The 21,017-nt window shown below is 38.7% G+C and overlaps 1 protein-coding gene across 4 annotated transcripts in view; it reads left to right on the top strand.

The window, feature by feature from the left end:
* Positions 1-21,017, top strand: part of NUP153 (nucleoporin 153) — an 83,413-nt gene that overhangs the window by 45,315 nt on the left and 17,081 nt on the right. For all 4 annotated transcript variants that reach the window (XM_059179419.1, XM_059179420.1, XM_059179418.1 and 1 more), the window contains 7 exons: positions 2,203-2,255; positions 2,509-2,635; positions 10,340-10,477; positions 11,431-11,529; positions 12,557-12,647; positions 17,912-18,037; positions 20,119-20,742. In XM_059179419.1, the coding sequence (XP_059035402.1) occupies positions 2,203-2,255; positions 2,509-2,635; positions 10,340-10,477; positions 11,431-11,529; positions 12,557-12,647; positions 17,912-18,037; positions 20,119-20,742 (1,258 nt within the window). The remainder of the gene's footprint in view (positions 1-2,202; positions 2,256-2,508; positions 2,636-10,339; positions 10,478-11,430; positions 11,530-12,556; positions 12,648-17,911; positions 18,038-20,118; positions 20,743-21,017) is intronic.

Raw genomic sequence — 21,017 nt, 5'->3', positions numbered from 1 at the left:
ATGCCTTTACTTTAGTTTCATTTGGTCTTCATAACCTAATTTATTAAAATTTTTCAAACTGAAGTTGAGAGAATAGTACAGTGTTTACCGATTACTCCTGCATTCACCAGTCATTAACACTTTGTCATATTTGCTGTATTAAAATTTTAAAAATGTTTTGAATATAATTTTGAACTTACAGACTCCGTAAGAACAATTATAAGGCTTCACGGTTTACTATATTTGTTCTTCCTTTACTGTGTATTTCTTATAGATAGGAAATTCCCTTAATGTAATAAATACAGAATAATTATCAAAACCAGGAACTTAATATTTTACGATACTATTATCTAATGTACAGATTTTATTTAGATGTTGCTAGTGTCCCAGAGGAAAAAACTTCAAGATTATGTATGCATTTAGTTTTCTTTCTTCCTTTCTTTTTTCTTTTTCTTTCCTTCCGTCTTTCATTTCTTAGAAAATAAACTTTTTTTTTTTTTTTAATTTGAGAGACAGAGTGAGAGAGAGAGCACGAGCAGGGCAGAGGGAGAGGGACAAGCAGACTCGGAGATGAGCAGGGAGCCTGTCGTGGGGCTTGATCCCAGGACTCTGGGATCATGACCTGAGATAAAGGCAGATGCATAACCCACTGAGCCCCCGAGGTACCCCTGCATTTAGTTTTCATATCTCTTCATCTCCTTTAGTCTAAAATAGTTCCTTAGGGTTTTTAGTTTGTTTTTTGTATTTTGTAACGTTGGTATTTCTAAAGTACAAATAAGTTACTGTGTAGAATGTCCTGCAAAATGTGTAATGTTTCCTCATAATTAGATTCCAGTTACATCCTTTTTATTTTATTTTTTATTTTAGAGGGTGTGCAAGCATGGGGAGGGGCCGAGGGAGAGGGAGAGAATCTCAAGCAGACTACGCACGGAGTGCGGAGCTTGACGTGGGATTGATCTCAATGACCCTGAGATCATGACATGAGCTGAAACCAAGAGTCAGGTGCTTAACAAGCTGAGCCGCCCAGCGGTCCCCCAGTTATGTACTTTGGTAATAATATCAAAGAACAGATGCTGAGCTCTTCTCAGCCTGTCCTCTCAAAAAGCACATGCTACCAGTTGATCTCAGTACCAGCAGTAGTGTTATTAAGGTGGTGGTAGTAGGATTTCTCCAGTGTAGAGTTACTCTTTTTTTTTATCTTTTGTAATTAATAGGTATATTGTGGGTAGATAACTTTGAAAGGATAAATATCCTTTAAGTAGTTAATATTATTGGTGATTTTTGCCTAAATCTATTGTTTATAGATTGCCGAAGGGTGGTTTTCTAACTCCCCCATTCTTTCTACATTTATTAGTTGACATCCTCCTGGAGGAGAAGTTTTTCTTTTTTCTCATTTATGTGCCTATCTGTGTATGTGTTTAAGTCAGCTTTATTTCTCACATTCTATAGATTATAGTTCTTTATTGGTATTATTATGATGTTCATATTGTGCCATTTGGCCTTTGAACTGGCTCCTCTGTCCTTTTTGTATTTCCCTTAAGTTTTTGAACACTTAGTTGCTTTTGATATAAAAGAATCAAGGCTCCAGGTATCTGAGTGGTTCCGTCAATTAAGTATCCAACTCTTGGTTTTGGCTCAAGTCGTGATCCTCGGCCTCGTGGGATTGAGCCAATAGTGGGGCTCTGCAATCAGCAGGGGGTCTGCCTGAGGTTCTTTCCCTCTACCCCTCCCCCTCCTCTCTCTCTCTCTCTTGCTCTCAAATAAAAAATGTTGAAGAAAAAAATTCAAATTCATCTTACAAGTTTTAGGTCCCTGCCTTGTATTTTGCTGTTTCTCCAAAGAGCCATGATATCCTTTCAATGGAGGAACTTAAATTGTAGAGAATCATTTCATAGAGAATATCCTTATAAACTTGCTTATACCTTTAATAGGCCATCATGAGAGATGGGGGGCAAAAGTATTTCTGTGATTTCTAAGTATATTTACTTTGTACACTTACTACCTTTTTGGTGAAAGGGCAGTGACCTTTTATGTGTGTAATCCTGTTGTAATTCAGTTACCATTCAGAAAGCAGAGTATAGGTCACAAGTTTTAGGATTCACTAACTAAAAACCCATCAAATTCCTGATTGCAAATATTAAAATGGACGGACAAAAGGGAAGTATTCATAAAATTAAAATGAAGAAGCAGGCATATAAATTTGGTGTGCTCATTTTGTTCTAGACCGGATGTGAAAGACCTGTGACGCCACGACAAACTAGAGAACAGCGAGAAAGGTAATGTCGTCTTTTAGCTAAAGCTTCTTTATATTTCACTTGTAAGGCCTGTTTTTATGTGTTTTTCTTTTTTGACATTTAAGAAGGTTAAAAAACAAACTTCATGCACAGAAATCTGTCACCTTCTAAAATCACATTCAGCTGTATATTTCTTTTCTTGTTAGCAGTTCTAATTTTTAGGTATTCAATTAGTTAATAAGTTATGAACCAGAGTAATATATCATTTGTTTTAATTTTCTTTTTCTTTGCCTAGTGGCTTTTCTTATCCAAATTTCAGTATGTCTGCAGCCAATGGTTTATCTTCTGGAGTAGGTAGTGGAGGCGGCAAGATGAGACGAGAGAGAACGCGCTTTGTTGCATCTAAGCCTCCGGAGGAGGAGGTAAGGTTCTGTCCTTCATATTCTTTTTTTTTTTTTTTTTTTTTAAAGATTTTATTTATATATTTGACAGACAGAGATCACAAGTAGGCAGAGAGGCAGGCAGAGAGAGAGGAGGGGAAGCAGGCTCCCCGCTGAACAGAGAGCCCGACGCGGGGCTCGATCCCAGGACCCTGGGATCATGACCTTGGCTGAAGGCAGAGGCTTAACCCACTGAGCCACCCAGGTGCCCCTGTCCTTCATATTCTTGAAGTATATGGGAAACTCTGGTGTGGTGGTGTGGGGAGACCCTAAGGGGTAGGGCTTGGGGGAGACCCAGCACAAGAACGACTACTCTGCCATTGGAGCAGTCCCTTGCCAGTGTGAGTGTGCATGCACGTATGTGTGTTCAGTACCCCTTTTACTGTGACGACACAGAAAACCTAACCTAGGACCTTAAACTCCATGGATGCCGCTAAAAAGCCATATAAGAGAATTACAATTGAAATTATTTGACCTTGGGAATATTATTGTATCATTAGGTAGGTTTTGCCTGTTTCATAAATGGATTAACTGTGCTCTGCTCCCTTGGCATTTTCTTCATATTATTTGTGAAGCTTATCAGTGTTGTGAAAGGTAATTCAAGTTGTGTAATTTCATTGTTACAGGTTTATCCAATCTGAAAATTTACCCCACCCTGTTCCCCAGGGTGCCTGTGGGTTGATTCCTGATATGTGCTGAGGTGAATGTGTATGCACTTTTGCTTCGGCGGCACGTGTAGTGTATTCTCTAGGCTTTTTTCTAGATTGGCCTCGTTGGGTTCTAGGGGATGATACACATCTTCACACGTGTTAGATGTTGCCCTATTGCTCCTGAAGGTAGTTTAAATACTTCCTTGCACATGACAGTTGGTGGATATGCTTTTTCTTCTATCTTATGGGTCCTTTTTTTTTTTTTTTTTTTTTTTTTCAAAGTCTTTGCCAAGGTGATGGGTTTGAAGTGTTATGCCATTGGACTTTCATTTTGCATTTCCTGTTTACAAGGGAGGGAACCCTCTTGTGAGTCTCTTGGTCATTTGGGGTTTCTCTTTATTCACTTTTTATTGGATTATTTATTTATTTATTATTTATTGGGAAGATTTTTTGGGAAAGATTTCTGTATATATTCTGCAAATGAAAGTTAGAAAAAGAGGGACGCCTGGGTGGCTCAGTTGGTTAAGCAGCTGTCTTCGGCTCAGGTCATGATCCCAGGGTTCTGGAATCGAGTCCCACATTGGGCTCCTTGCTCGGCAGGGAGCCTGCTTCTTCCTCTGCCTCTGCTGCTCCCCTCCCTACTGCTCATGCTCTCTGTCACCCACTCTCTCTCAAATAAATAAATAAAAAATCTTTAAAAAAAAAAAAAAGAAAGTTAGGAAAAGATAAGGACTAGTTGAAGATTGGGTAAATTAATCTTTCTACAGGCTATATTTTCTAACTACTTGGAGTTGAATGCAGGCCTTCTTTCAATCTTTTTACAAGTGAATTTCAGCCTAACTGGATCATTTAAGTTTTGATACATAATGCTTTATTTTTTGTTTGTTTCTAATTAAAATTTCATTTGTAACTTCTTCATTGACTCATGAGTTTTTAAGGAATTTTTAAACAGGAGATCTTCTATAACAGTTTCTGTTGACTCTAAAGTCATGTTTTGGTTGAAGCTGTACAGTAGAATTTGTGTTTCTAGCTTTCTAAAGTATTGCTTTCCTTCTTGTCTCTTGGTGTGTTTTCCAAGGTTATTTAGAGTAGGCAGTCTATTTTGTTTTCATTTCCTTCATCATCCCTTTTCCCAGTGGGCAGTTTGGTAGTTGTGCCTCTCTGAAGGTACCAGAACCGTGACTGCTTTGGTCACTTGGACTTTCTGCCCCCTGGGCTGTCTCACGGTATATGGCATTATGCTGGGGGCTCGGCTCCTGGACTGGTCTAGGGGTTCTATGTGTTGCTCTCCTGCTGGAGTGTTGTGAAGGGAAGGAATATATTAATGTATTCTCTTATTTTGAGAGCAAAAGTATTGAAGGCCATTAATGACACAGTATAACAAAATTTTTAGCTTTCTTAACTGATTTTCTTTTAATTGAAGCTCTTTATGTAAACTTACCTTTAAGAAATGGGTTGTCTTGCTTTATGTACATAAGGAAATTAGTATCCGAGGATAATATAGCTCATTATATATCCTGTTCTTTACATGAGCTTTTATATTTCTCAGTAGAATTTGTGTTTCTAGCTTTCTAAAGTTTATCCTTGATGAGGAAAACATCTTGGTTTGGTGTTTGCCAGATAACAGATTTGTGAATTTTGCTTATTTCTGTTCAGTTTCAACTTTTTAAGAATATATTCCCACGATCTTTAGCTGAAGTTCAGGTAGCTATCTGTAGTTCGGTTTTGGCTGTCTTACAGGTGTGTGTTTATGTGACTTTGCTATATCAAGATGTTGGGAGGGGGATGAAAATTTATTGATTTACTTTTACTCTTGTTACTTGGTATACTGTGAGGAGCTTTATGAAAGTCTAACCCTGCAGACCTTTATCACCTCCCCCTTTTCTGCCCCCTCTCCATTCCGGCCAACTGCCAACTGCCAACTTTGCATCCCAGGATGCTTCACCCAACTCCTGTCCCTAGTTCTGGATCTGTTCTACATTGGAGTTAGTCTCCACGTTTCTGAGGAAAGAGGTACCAATGGGTGGCTGCCCCAAATTTCTGCCCACCCTGTGTTTTTTTAATCTAGGTAGAAGGGGTTTGGGGTGGATGCTTTTTACTTTGTTTTCAGTGCTGGTTTTGTTTCAGATAACGAATATGTTTAGACCACTAGTTGTTCTTAATTCAGAGTTAATAGGAACTTTTGATTAAGGATGGAACACTCATTTTTTATGACTATTTTAATGGGCTTTTGGGATAGGTCAAATGAAAGAAATTTTATTTTTAGTGGAGTGTAAACAAACTATGCTAATTTTAGGTACTGTTGGTATGTAACAGAGAGTGCTGGTACATTTTGATTCACTTCAACAACCAGGTTAAACAGAACTTTATATTGTAAATAACCCATTTTGCATTATGAGATAGTAGAAGTACGGTTTTGCTCTCATTTCTTGTTAGATCTCAAAATGTGTAAGGGTTGTGTGTTAGTCACTGAACATTTTGGCATTTTGCCTCTACTGTGATACCGGTTTGATTTTTATAATGAAAAAGCTTATTGATACAGAGCAATGAGTATGTAATACTGCTGAGCTGCGGAGATTTAATTGCTTAATATCGTCATGTCAGGTACAGGCCTGCTACTGACTGACTGTGAATGATGTTGGTCAGATTAATTCTTTTGTACATCAGCTTATCTGTAAAATGGGGATAAGAAAAATAAGTAGATTGAGTTTGTGTCTATGGGATGTGTGCCATTTAATGCTATATGAGCTTAGACCATACATCTCCCAGTAGAAACTTCCTTATGGGAGATAACCCGTGTAAAGATACTACAAAGGTAATACATAGTAAGTCACATATTTGGTGATTGTTGTGTTCAACTTGAAGTACCTGGAAGCATCTAATTATAATTTTTAACTGTCTTGTAGACTTGGGGGCCCCACTTCTGATCAACTGAGTCAAAATTTTGGTGAATAGGAATCAAATTTAGGATTTGTTCTAGGTCGGTGATATAAAGAACCAGTATAGCCAAGTCTGTGACGTAATGAGTTGGCATAAGTAAGACACAGGTTATTCAGTTGATGTGCCCAGGTGTTGTATGGGTCTAAAAGGAAGATCAGATGAAACTTCCCTATGGAAAGAGCCAAATGTGTCTTTGTTTGCTTCTGCTCCCCTCTCCCGATTTTGATATATACCCCAAATACTTAAGCACAGACTACAGTCAAATATCTGTTGTTTTGTAATTTAGCAAAAATTTCTATGTAGTAAAATGTTAAATTCTTAGGTATACCATTTAATGAATTTTACAATTCATTAACCCTGACCCTTTTCAAAGTGTCACACTTCACTCGTGCTCCTTCCCAGTCAGTACTCATCTCCTACTCCAGAGGCAATCACTCCTCTCATTTTTTCTGTCCTGTGTTGGTGTTGCTTGTTCTGGAACTTCGTATCAATACAGTTGTCCAGTGTGTGTGTGCTTTTGTGCCTGGCTGTTATGAATAAAGCTGCTGTGAACATTCTTATAGGGTTTTTTAGACATGTGTGTATTTTTCTTGGGGTAAATAACCTAAAAGTGGAGGTGCTAGGTTGTATGATACGTGTTTCACTTTTTTATAAAAAGGTTTATTTGTTTAAGTAATCCCCAAGCCCAACGTGGAGCTTGAACTCAGAACCTCAAGATCAAGAGTTGCATCCTTTTTCAGCTGAGCCAGCCAGCTCCCCCCAATATGTGTTTAACTTGAAACTGCCCAACTATTTTCCAAGATGAATAATATTTTACACTCTCCCCAACAATGTGTGAACATTTCTTTCACTTGTCATCCTTATTAAGTTGTCATCTTTTTAATATTATCCATTTTGCTTTGTATATGGTGCTGTTTCATTGTAATTTTAATTTGCATTTCCCTGATGCAATAATGTTGTATTCTAGTTTATGTGCTTATGGGCTGTGTGCTTATTACCAATCCTTTATTAGGTGTCTTCAGGTCTTTTGCCCTTTTAAAAATTGGGTTTTCTTACTGAGTTGTGGGAGTTCTTTATAAATTTGGATCCAAATACTTTGTCAGATACATGTCTTATATTTTCTCTCAGTCTGGCTTGCATATTCATTTTTTTAACAGTATCTTTTGATTAGCAGGTGTTCTGAATTTATCCTTTTTAAAAAAAAATCATTTTTTAAAGATTTTATTTTTAAGTTATCTCTACCTCCAATGTGGGGCTCAAACTCACAACCCTGAGATTAAGAGTTCCATGTTCTCCCGCTGAGCCAGCCACGTGCCGCCTTATTTTTACTGTTCTTTCTGTCCTAAGAAACCTTTGTCTATCTCCAGGCCGCAAAGTAATTCTATGTTTTCTTCTAAAGGACTTATAGTAGTGTTTTTATGCATCTTTCTGATTTCCTTTTTGATTTATTATATGATCTGTGGGTTATTTAGAACTGGGTTTAGCTGTGATATTAATGTTTTCAAATGTATTGACACTTGTTTTTTTTTAAAGATTTTATTTATTTGTCAGAGAGAGCGAGCGAGAGCGAGCACAGGCAGACAGAGTGGAAGGCAGAGTCAGAGGGAGAAGCAGGCTCCCTGCAGAGCAAGGAGCCCGATGTGGGACTCGATCCCAGGATGCTGGGATCATGACCTGAGCCGAAGGCAGCTGCTTAACCAACTGAGCCACCCAGGCGTCCCTTGACACTTGTTTTGTAGTCCAGCATATGGTCTGCTTGATGAACCTTGAAGCCTGTATTTTAGGTTTTCAGGTACAGTGTTTTATAAGGTGTCCGATGACTGATGGTATTTCTTAGATCTTCTTTGTCTTTGCTGAAGGTTTTTTCAGCGTGTGGGGTGTGTTGTTTTAGTCTATCAAGTTGTTGAGAGATAGGAGTTAAAATTGTCCACTTCCATTTGGTGAACTTGTCTTTTCCTGTTATGTCCATTTTTACTTTACATGTTTTGAAGCCCTCGTTAAAGTGTGTGCCTTACGTGTTGTGGTTCCTCAGTTTCCTCTTAATATTACTAAATGTTCTTAAAAAAAAAAAAAAAGAAAGAAAAGACTGTGCAAGTATTCTTTGTCTAGAAAATCTCCTATATCTGGTATTACTATAGCCAGCCACTCTGTTAGTAGAATAAGACTTCTTAAGCTTATGAATTGTAGGTTGCTATCTTTTTCCATCCATTTGCTTTTAACCTATATCTTTTTAAGTGAGTTTCTTGAAAATGATATATGGGTATCTTGCCTTTTATGTATTTTTTTTGCCTTTTTTTTTTTTTTTTTTTTTTTAAACAGACAGAGATCACAAGTAGGCAGAGAGGCAGAGGGAGAGAGGGGGCGGGGGGTGGGGGGAGCAGGCTCCCTGCTGAGCAGAGAGCCCGATGCGGGGCTCGATCCCAGGAGCCCGGGATCACAACCCGAGCCGAAAGCAAAGGCCCCAACCCACTGAGCCACCCAGGCACCTTGGAATATTTATAATGTCATTATTTATATGGTTGGATTATGTCTCCCATTTTTCTCTGGTTTTCCCATTTGTCTTTTGTTCCTTTTGAAAGCTGTCCTTTTGGTTAGTTGACTATTTGTTAGAATTATATTTTAGTTACTTTGATCTTTACCTCTTCATGTTACTTATTGGTTCCTTTTGAGATTATATTATGTCCTTAACTTTCACATTCTGCTTTGTGTTCATACTGTACCACTTCCTTTCATATTTAGGAATCTTGCAACTTTACATAGTTTGATTTGCCTCCCCTCTTCTTTGGTATTTTAGATTATACTTGTTGTCATCTGTATTAAAATTAGATAGGCTATAAACTCACAGCATCTAATTTTCACTTTCTTTGGTTATATGTATTTTCAAGAAATTAAGAGGAATACAAGTTTTTTGTGTTTGCTCACATACCGTTCATTTCTTCCAGAAACTTGAGATCTATTTGGTATCCTATCCCTTCACCCTGGAGAACTTGTAGAACAGGTTTTATGGCAATAGATTATCTTAGTTTTCTTTTATCTGAAAGCATCTTTATTATTCCTTTGGGGAAAGGAGAGCTTGACTTTACAGAGGTGTGATTGATGTACTGTAAAAGACATCCATTTGAAATATTCAGATAGTTTTAGCCAGCAGGAACTTTCTTCAAGTCACACTCTCTCCCAGTTGTGATGGGTGGCAGCTGGAACTCTTCAGTCTCAGTTGGCTGCTTGGTGTGTGCCTTACATGCGAGCAACTTACACGTCTGCTAGAAATTTGGACAATTTACATGCAGATTTATCTGCTCCTCATTGCTGCATTTCTCCCTCATTTTCTCTATCTATGGTCGCTTACTCCGTCCTCTAATTCCTCCATGAACAGATTTGCTTTTCTCTCAGAATTTCAACTATGCAGTGGCACCAATTCACAGTGCAGGAAACTCACTCAGTGCCCCCCTCTTCTTCCAAGTGTTTTTTTTATCTCTATAGTTCCTGCTGCTTCTGGTTGCCCTCCAGTGTTTCCACATGGTTGTTTCTTTTTATTCTGTTCAGATTTAAAAATTGTCAGGTCATTTAAAATGTCAGGTCATTGGTCAGATAACAAACTATTCCACCATTAGCAAAAGCAGAGCTCTCTTTGTTTGCCCTTAACCTGGGTTGTTTGAGATTTGGGGTGGTCTTTATTATATTGGAGTAAAAAACCCAAGGCATTTCACCAAACTCACCAGTACTGATGTTTATTAAATGTTTATTCTCTCTCCTGAGCCCATATATAACTTTATGTTTTAAATTAATACTACAACTGTGTGGTTTTTTTGTGTATGTGTGTGGTTTTTGTTTTGCTTTTTTTCTCAGTTTGAGCCATCAGGAAATTGGTACTGAGGGCAGTTAGGTTTACAAAGCCACCATATCTGGTAGCACAGCTGGGATTCAGATCTTTTCAATTCTTTTGATTCAGGAGCCCACACTGGTAACCATATATGGTTCTACCTTCACCCCATTCCCAGTTTACCTGTAACTATAGCAGTTCTTCCTGAAAATAAGTAGGGATAGAACACTGACATGAAAGTTGAAATCTATCATTATGAAATCTGTTGTATTTTAGGAAATGGAAGTACCAGTATTGCCGAAAATCTCTCTACCCATCACCAGTTCTTCACTGCCTACCTTCAATTTTAGTTCCTCTGTGATCACAACGTCCTCTCCATCACCCATTAGTCCTTCACAATCATTAACAAACAAGGTACAGAACCATTATACAAGTAGAGGTGATTTTTGTTCTTTAAAAAAATTTAATATTCTGTTAAAAGCAATGTTAAGTTCCCACTCTGGAAATTAATAACTCAGACTAAGAAGAGAAAAATGGAAACGATGCTTGCTTTTTTAAATGTATGTTATAAAAGGATACATTATAATGGAGTGTTTTTTAATTCTGATTTCATGCCTTAGAGACTGATGATTTTAAGTTTGTTTCCAAACACTGTTTTCAATTAAGATGCTATTTTGGGGGGTAAGAATGAGGTTATTGTTTTTATTTCTCTGGTAGGATTAACTGCTCCTGAAATGTTTCATGCTTTTGCCTTGGCTTTTTTTTCTGAAAGTATTCTTATAGATGTTTTTTTTTCCTTAGGCAGGTACTCATTTCTGAGATAGAGTATATTCCTTTCCCAAGGAGAAGCCAGATTTTCTAGCAGTTACAGTTTATTTTTCAGAAATTTTAACAATTGATTTTTTTTTTTTAAAGATTTTATTTATTTATTTGACAGAGAGAAATCGCAAGTAGATGGAGAGGCAGGCAGAGAGAAAGAGAGGGAAGCAGGCTCCCTGCTAAGCAGAGAGCCCGATGTGGGACTCGATCCCAGGACCCTGAGATCATGACCTGAGCCAAAGGCAGCAGCTTAACCCACTGAGCCACCCAGGCGCCCCAACAATTGATTTTTATTTTTATTCATTTTTTTAGAAGATTTTATTTTAAAGTAATCTCTATGGCCAACATAGGGCTAGAACTCAGAACCCCAAGATCAAGATTTGCTTGCTCTACTGACTGAGCCAGCCAGGCACCCCTTAACAAGTGATTTTTAAATCTAAAAGGAAGTTGTGTTTGGGTTCTTTAAAATAATTAATTTACAGTTATTTTGTTGTCAATTTCTCTAAAAAATAAAAAGCTTTTTGTATTTTAATAATTTGGAAAACCAGGTACAAATGACCTCTCCAAACAGCACTGGCAGCCCCTTGTTTCGATTTTCATCTCCAATTGTAAAATCTACTGAGGCAGATCTACTACCTCCATCATCTGTAAGTAGCAAGCAAGGAATGTTTCATATTTATTTTTTATCAAAACCGAGATGCCATTGGGGTAAGAAATAACACCGTTTTTCTTTAAACTTAAAAAAAAAATCAGGGTACAGAGAACTTGAATGAACACCTATTTATTTTCCACTACCTATATATACACATAAGCATATATGTTTTCTCATGACCATTTGAAGGTTAAGATACGAACCTCTTGACACCCTTACAGCTCTTCCATATGTCCCCTAAGAAAAAGGACATTCCTCTGCATACCTGCAGTACAGTTATCATATCCATTACAGTTAAGATGATAGAATAACAACAACGTAGGCCATATTCAGATTTTCCCCCATTGTCCTATACTGTCCTTTAATTACTATTTTGTTTCTCTTGGGCCTACATCCAATTAAGATCAGGACCTAATCAACTAAATTGCGATTGCGTTTGGTAAACCTGTTTCTTGAATTGCCTTTAATCTGGAGAAGTTTTGGGTTTTTGTGCCTCAGAGTATATATTTGTTTGTTTCTTTGTAGTTAAATATTTTGGGGAGATAATAAGTTTAATGTTTGAGTTGCCTCATACATCTTTGGCATGCATATCATTTTTACATGTTGCCTTCTCTTTTTCACTATGCTCTCATTTTCTGTCACAGCTGGATGTTCCAGATCATTGTGTAAATTTGCCTGTTGCATGCCTGTGACCTGTTCCATTGTCCATAAAGTCTCCTGCTTTTTATTAGAAAATGGTATTTAGAAATCCAGAAATGAGCTTTAGGAGCACATAATTATTTTATGTACTGCTTTGAAGGAAAAAAAAAAATGCCTAAGAAATGAAAAATGCTGTTTGATAGAACATACCATTCATCCTAAGAAGCATCTCAATTTTAGAGATTGTAAAATATGAAAACCTGGAATACATGAAATTCAGTGTTGTTGTTGTTGTTGTTGTTTTGACTTGGGATAAGAAGAAGCTACTTGATATTCATTTAAAACTAAATAGACTCTTAAAGGATATGTTTTCTTCTTTACAGTTTGGATTTATATTCAGTGTGCCTGTTGCAAAAACAACAGAACTTTCTGGCTCTAGTAGTATTTCAGAATCAATTACAAGTAGTAGTTCAGGTAAGTAAGAATTTCTTAAGTTTTTATGTAAAAATAGTTGCATTACATTACATTAGTATTTTAAATTCTTTAATCTTTAGCAATTTTTTTTTTTTTAGATTTTTATTTATTTGACAGATCACAAGTAGGCAGAGAGGCAGGCAGAGAGAGAGGAGGAGGCAGGCTCCCTGCTGAGCAGAGAGCCCGATGTGAGGCTTGATCCCTGGACCCTGGGATCATGACCTGAGCTGAAGGCAGAGGCCTTAACCACTGAGCCACCCAGGCGCTTCATCTTTAGCAATTCTTTTTTTTTTTTTTTTTTTTTTAAAGATTTTATTTATTTATTTGACAGAGAGAAATTACAAGTACACTGAGAGGCAGGCAGAGAGAGAGAGAAGGAAGCAGGCTCCCCGCTGAGCAGAGCCCGATGCGGGACTCAATCTCAGGACCCTGAGATCATGACCTGAGCCGAAGGCAGCGGCTTAACCCACTGAGCCACCCAGGCGCCCCAATCTTTAGCAATTCTTATAAATGGTTTAATTTGAATGAAGTTAGCTGTAAAAAGCAAACAGGAGCTAATACCAAACCTTGACAATATTTTTAGTCTCTATTTTCAGAAATACTTAGCTCACTAAATGGAAATGTTACAGGGATTTTTATGTCAGCACATATATTCATTGTCTTTGTTTAATTAAAATAAGGTGATAGTTTAGTATAAATGAAGTATTAAGAAATTGAAGAGTTGTCTGCATTGTTATTGAGGTGAAGTATAATTGGCAGTAGATTCTATCTCTAGGTTTAGTGTTCAGTTCACAAATATTTTTATGTGTTAAGGGTTATGCCGGCCTGTGCCGATAGTGATTCATAATTTCAAGGAATGGGTGTAATTGAGGGAAAGAAATGAGTCATCAGAAAATTAAATCCTAGCCTTTTGTTGCGGTAGTGGTGGTTTTCCTTGCAAGTGTTTGCTGTTTAGGAAGTGGGGAATCATCTGGGCTAAAGATACTCAGGTCAAGAATTTTTAAGGAAGGGCATTTTACTCAAGAGATGACAGCAAATGCGTGGGTGTAGGAATTAGAGAAAAAAACATGATGGTTTTTGAAATCTGTAGGTAATTTGTCATGCAGTTAAAAAATAGCTTTAAAGTATAAAAATTCTTGAATTTACACTAAGGAATTGGAATTTAATCTGAATGTAGTAGGAAGACATTGAGTGATTTTAAATGGGGTGAGCTCAGGGCACCTGGGTGGCTCAGTGGGTTGGGCCTCTGCCTTCAGCTCAGGTCATGATCCCAAGGTCCTGGGATCGAGTCCTGCATCGGGCTCTCTGCTCGGCGGGGAGCCTGCTTCTTCCTCTCTGTTTCAGCTGTGTGCCTACTTATGATCTCTGTCAAGTAAATAAATAAAATCTTAAAAAAAAAAATAAATAAATGAATGGGGTGAGCTGGGTGTCATGGACTGACAGCAGTGCCCATTGCAGGGCGGGCATGGTTGGGAGTGGGGTTTTATAGGCTGAAATACCAGTTAAGTTCTTTTGCCCTATCCAGAAGTGTTTATTTGACTCTCTCAGTTGTTTTTTGTTTTTTGTTTTTGTTTTTGTTTTTTTTTAATCTCATAGTTTTAGAATTAAAACAAACTAGATCCTCCCTCAAAGGATAGAGTAAAAAAATCAACAAAGCGAAAGAGCTAGGACATAGAAGCTGGATGTTCTAGCTTTGGTGGAGCTGGAAGATAAGAGTAAAGATAGTGAGAGTGGCACAGCATAGGGATTTGTATGTTGCAGTCCTGTGTTTTATTGATTAAAACAGCCTTGTGTAAGAGAAAGAAGTAACAAGCACATTTCAGGTGTATTTTCTACCACAAGATTTTTTTCTTTAATGTTACTAAGAATTCATTGAGGAATAAACTTTTGCAAATTATCATTATCCTGCCTGGTTAATTTTTTATGCCAGTTTTTATTAATGCGATACTAATGGTAACTGGATGAGCAGGAATTTGTTAAAACAACTTTCGTGTCATTACATTTGGGGGAGTTATCCAGATTTTTAGGGCATTTTTTAGGAGTGGCATCCTAGAATTGAGAGTGATTCTCACCACTTCTCTCATTAAGAAGCTGATTGAAAATGTGTAAGTCATGATTAATTACATTGTGGCAGGAGCTGATTTTTCCAATCAATTTGAGTACACTGCAGGGTATCTTTAAAATTGCCTTAAGTTACTAAAAGCATGTCAGTTTTTTTTTTTTTTTTAAGGATTTATTTATTTGACAGAGAGAAATCACAAGTAGATGGAGAGGCAGGCAGAGAGAGAGAGAGAGAGAGGGAAGCAGGCTCCCTGCCGAGCAGAGAGCCCGATGCGGGACTCGATCCCAGGACCCTGAGATCATGACCTGAGCCAAAGGCAGTGGCTTAACCCACTGAGCCACCCAGGCGCCCCAGCATGTCAGTTTTGATTCTAAAGGAGGATAGACTGTGACTAAGTGCTACAAGCATATGTTTTGTTTAACCCTCCCCTGCCCTTTTTTTTTTTTTTTTTTAATATGTTATTTATTAGAGAGAGAGCAGCAGAGACTACAAGCAGGGTGGAGAGGGAGAAGCAGGCTTCCCGCTGAGCAGGGAGCCCAATGCGGGGCTCAATCCCAGGACCCTGGGATCATAACTTGAGCTGAAGGCAGCGGCTTACTGCTTTCACTCAGGTGCCTGCATATGTTTTGTTTTGACACAGTTATGAGGTAGGCACAATGTTTTGTTGTATATTTTTTTTGTTCCTGAGGTGAAATTGAGATAAGGTAAAATGAATCCTTTTAAAGGGAACAGACTCAGTTGTGTTTAGTACGCTGGCTGTGTGCAGCGAGTCACTGCAGTCTGTCTCGTTCCAAATAGTTTTATCCCTGCTCCCACAGAAGAGACCTGTACCTGCTAAACAGCCCTTCCGATCTCTCCACTGCCAGTCGCTGTTTTGTTTCGTTGTATGTGCCCATTCTGGAGTCCTATAATACGACTTTTTGTGTCTAGCTTCTTTTACTTACTGTTTTCAGGGTTTATGTGTATGACAGTATGTATCAGGACTTCGCTCCTTTTTTTTTCCTTTTTTATGTATTTTTAGAATTTATTATTTATTTATTTGCTTCTTTAAGTGGGTTCCATACCCAGTGTGGGGCTTAAACTCATGATACTGAGTTTGAGTCACATGCTCTCCTGACTGAGCCAGCCAGGCGCCCCAGTACTTCACTCCTTTTGTGGCTGAACTATATTCGTTGTCTGGATATACTATAGTTTTCTCTTCATCCATTGATGGATATTTGGGCTATTTGCAGCTTTTGGCTGTTGTACATAGCGCTAGTGTGAATATTCGTACGCACTTGTATGTTTGAATGCTGGTTTTCGTGCTCTGGGATATATACCCAAATGGTAGTTCTATGTGTAATTTTTTGAGGAACCACGATGCTGTTTTTCTCAGCCTCTGACTCCTTTTACACTCCTCCTAGCAGTGTATGAGGCTTCGGATTTCTCCACATTCTCACTGTGCTGCTTTTTCAATTGTTCATACCCATCCTTAGCCAATTTGAAGTGATACTTCCGTTGTGGTTTTGATTTGCATTTCTCTAATGACTAATGGTGTCAAGCATATTTTCATGTGCTTTTCTTGGTCCTTTATCCTGTTGGGAGAAATGTCTATTCAAGTCCTTTCCCCGGTTCTAAGTTGGTTTACCTTTCTGTTGCTAAGATGTGACCATTTTTATATAGTCTGGATACTAGATCCTTATCAGATACATGATTTGCAAATGACTTATCCCATTAAGTAGATTGTCTTTTCACTTTTTTGATAATGTCCTCCACAAAGGTTTTAATGTGGTGGTGGTCAGTTTTTTTCTTTGCTTATGCTTTTTATGGCGCATCTAAGAATTCATTGCCAAATCCATTGTCCTGAAAATACCTTCTTGGTTTTCATCTTAAGAGTTTTATTGTTTTAGTTCTCACATTTAGGTCATTGATTCCATTTTGGGTTAATTTTTGTTTTATGACATGTGGTAGGATTTTTTGAAACTACTTGATCCACTCCTTTTAAATTGGCAAATGCTTATGAAAAACCTGGTTATTTATATTTTTTTACGAAAAATTTCAAACATTTTCAGAAGTAGTAGACTGAATTCCCATGTACTCTTTACCCAGCTTTGGCACCTAGCATTTTATAACCGTCTTGTTTCTCTTTTCTCTCATTCCTCCCTGTCCTGCCTGGAAACACACCTATTAGTTGTACTGAAACAATCCCACACATACTTCATTTGTAAAACTTTCTTCCTTAGAAATAGAACCACAAAGCCAGTATCGTCACAGATTTCTTATTTTAAGTATAAGAATATGTTTATTTTGGAAAGTTTAGGAAACCTAAAAAGAATCAGCAATAAAAGTCAGTCATCACTATCAGCCACTATTAGTCTTTTGATGTATCATTCAAAGTCTTTTGGACTTTATAGTCTTTACCTATAACTGCATTTAAGAATGATTTTTGTGGCCACACAGCATGGCACCCTGCTGCTCTGTGATCACTGTTCTGTGATTGATGTTCTCAGACAGTTAGCATCTGTTATCCAGGTTTTCAATATGAAAACTGAAGGATCCTTTCTTTTTTTCTTTTTAAAGATTTTATTTATTTATTTATTTGCGAGAGTGAGCAGGAGCAGAGGGAGAAGCAGACTCCCTGTTGAATGGGGAGGCCAGTATAGGACTGGATCCTGGGACCCTGAGATCATGACCTGAGCTGAAGGCAGATGCTTAACTGACTGAGCCCCCCGGGCGCCGGAAAACTGAAGGATACTTTGAATCATAGGATGAATTTCTAGAGATGAAAGAACTGGCTCAGTTTGGGAATTTATTGTTAAGGTTTTTTGATTAATCTTGTAAATTGTTGTGTAATCAGAAACACATTTCATGCAGTTTCTGAGCTTGCTCCCGCTGCCGTCTCTTTTTCAGCGTGTCAGTGCGGTTTTCTTGATTACCTTTTAGTTCCCTGGGTGAGGGATGATCTTATGTACAGTTTATACTTTCTGCCCTTTTGGGGGAGAAAAATACCCAGAGTATAGAATGGGATATACTGTCTCTACTGTCTTATAATGGTTAACCCTTAAATTTTAAGTAAATTTATTCATTACCTTTGAGTTGCAGTGACTTTTTCATGATACTTAGCAGTTGGTCCAAATTGGCTTTGAAGGATCTTTTTAATACATTTAACTCAATCCAGTGCTTTTTCTTAGCATAATGTCTTTTACATTTAAAAAAATTGCAGCTCAAGATATCAGTGCAGTGAATAGTACAAGCTGTAAGAAGAAGCCAGATGAAGATTGTGAGGGCCCTTTTAGACCTGCAAAAACCCTGAAAGAGGGAAGTGTCCTAGATGTTCTCAAAAGCCCCGGTAAGTTAACAGCTGCCTTTGAAAATACTCTAAAATCTTAAGTACAAATTTGTGGTCTTATTTTAATGCCGTCTAGGGTATGCTTTAGGTGTTTAAAAAATTATGGCTAGTTTGATAGGAGATTGACTTGAAAGTAGTCATAGTCAGATGTAAGTCTTTTATTTATTTATTTTTTTAAAAGACTTATTTATTTAAGAGAGGGAGACAGAGCATGAGAGGGGAGAAGTCAGAGGGAGAAGCTGGGAACCCAATGCAGGACTTGATCCCGGTACTTTGGGATCATGACCTGAGCTGAAGGCAGTTGCTTAACCAACTGAGCCACCCAGGCGCCCCAGATGTAAGTCTTTTAAAGTAAGTATCTTAGAAAATCTCCTTTAGAATTCAGATCTCTCTCTCTTTTTTTTAAATTTTATTTATTTATTTGACAGAGAGAGAGATCACAAGTAGGCAGAGAGGCAGGCAGAGAGAGAGGAGGAAGCAGGCTCCCTGCTGAGCAGAGAACCTGATTCGGGGCTCGATCCCAGGGACCTGGGATCATGACCTGAGCCGAAGGCAGAGGCTTTAACCCACTGAGATACCCAGGCGCCCTAGAATTCAGATCTCTTAGGAGGCAAGTATAGCAGGAGAAGAAGAGGGAAGTGTAGAAGGAGAAAATGAATTGCCTTTTAGTAGCGATAGACCAATATGAGGGGAAAAAGTAAATAAACCTGATTATACACCTGGGCATATCTTTCTCTGATGGTAATGTTGAATTGCCTCGTTCTCAGATCATTGCCTAGTTCTTTCTGGGCAATGAAAGAAAGAAAACATTTGCTGATCCCAACATAGGTATATGTAAGGGACTGTGCTCACTTGAAAAGAAATTCGAGAGCTCATAGAAATAACTTGAAGGCAGTGACTAGAAATCCTCAGTAAGTTTTCAGTTTGGGAATCAGGACAGCTACGACTGCGATTATGATGTCTGCTATAGAGATGTAAACATGTTTATAACATGATGTGGTTGCTCAGAGAGAATTTGGATTTACTGAGCAGATAAACATGTCTAATTGAATAAGAATTTGCAGATAAGGTTGGCTTCCACAGCAAGATTTAGGAGGATTAGGTTTTTTTGGTCTGGCTTTGTCATTTTTAGAGATGAGGGTACTGCCTTCAGGAGTCCTGGTGACTTAGATGATGTGGCACAGTTGGGGAGAGCTGCAGAGCGCCTGGGCTAGCAGCAGCTGAGGGGTGGTAAAGCGGCGGCGCATTCCTACAGTCCGTCCTCATGTAGCTTCTGCTCTGCATTCAGGGTGCCCAGCCCTCCTCCCTTTCAGTTTTCTTTAGCAAGATTTGGAGGAGTCCTATGTTCTGTGAGGGAAATTAGGAAAACCTGAGAAAGAGGAAGGAAAGGAAATCTATAACACCTTAAGATGGTTACTGTTAAAATCGCACCAAACTTAGTGACTCAGATTAATCATTAACAAGATGGTACATTTTAGACCACTGGGAGTAACTAAAGTATGTTTGCCTTTTTGCTAAAACTAGCTCGAGGTTGGATTAATCGTAGCCTTAGAAAATCTCTAAACAGTCTTCTGTATCCTCTTACCCTCCAATTTTATTTTCCTTTTGTGTTAAAAGCTGGAAAAACAGGTCACTGGGTTTGTTGGTACATGTACAACAAAGGGTAATGGGTCCAAAGTAAAGGATTGGAAGGTCATTCCCATGAGTAAAGCTGGAATGAATCGATTCAATTCGATGACAGCAGTTTTGGTAGTACCAAGACTTTCTCAACTCCTGTTACTCCATGGTTCTGTGTGAATAACTTAATTGTCTGAGTACATTCATTGGTTACGGAAAAGGTATACTTACAATGGGAAAGGTTCTGTGATTATATTGGAGAACTATGTGAGGCAATTTATTTGAATTAGGATTTGGTAACGTTCCACGGGCGTCTTTGAGTAGCATGAGCTCATCCTCCACGAGGGTAGACTGGGTCTTCCTTTCTGTAGTTCTAGACCTTACCAGATGGTTTGGTTTTTTGTTCATTGGTTTTGTTTTGGTTTTTTTTTTTTGCTTACACTTTCCTCTTTCCCTCATTATAGGTTTCGCATCACCGAAGACAGATTCTCTTGCTGCTCAGCCTCCTACCACAAGCCCAGTTGTTTATACAAGACCAGCAATAAGTAGCTTTTCTTCTAGTGGCATCGGGTTTGGGGAAAATTTAAAAGCTGGACCGTCGTGGCAGTGCGATACTTGTCTACTCCAGAACAAACTTACAGACAGCAAGTGCATCGCCTGTCAGGCTGCAAAGCTGCCGCCCAAAGAGACTGCGAAACAAACTGGAATTGGAACACCGAATAAAAGTGACAGATCAGCTCTTCCCTCCTCAGGGACGGGGTTCGGAGACAAATTTAAACCGGCAGCAGGCACTTGGGATTGTGATACCTGCCTAGTGCAGAATAAACCTGAGGCGATAAAATGCGTGGCCTGTGAAACCCCGAAGCCCGGGACCGGTGTGAAGCGAGTCCTTACGCTGCCCACGGCTCCGGAGAGCGCGGTGACTGCGACTGCGGCTGCCGCCTCTGCCACGTGCACTGTGACCACTGCCGCCTTAGGGTTTGCTGAGCAGTTTAAAAGGCCCGTGGGCTCTTGGGAGTGTCCAGTATGCTGTGTTTTTAATAATGGCGAAGACAGTAAATGTGTGTCCTGTGTGTCTGAGAAACCAGGTACGTGTGTGGCTCTTTGGGAAAATTTTATTCATTGTTTGAGTAGGACATTTAAATTCATTGTGTGCTAACAGCCACCTCCGTGTAATGCGGCTGGTTGAGCCTTTCCTCGTCCACCTTCATTTCTCTGAGCCGTCCTGAGGTACAGTGACTTGCCTGGGGCTGGATCTGCGTCTTTCCGGGGCGGTGCGTTAACCAGCCCAGTACGTGCTTAGACGCTTTCTTTGCATCCGTTTGTATCAGAACCTTCCTGCTCGTCACGGTCATTTTCGAAG

This window comes from Mustela lutreola, chromosome 6 (assembly GCF_030435805.1).
Source record: "Mustela lutreola isolate mMusLut2 chromosome 6, mMusLut2.pri, whole genome shotgun sequence".
NCBI lineage: Eukaryota > Metazoa > Chordata > Mammalia > Carnivora > Mustelidae > Mustela > Mustela lutreola.
The sequence above is the reverse complement of the archived record's forward strand: the minus strand, read 5'-3'. Positions and strand labels throughout refer to the sequence as shown.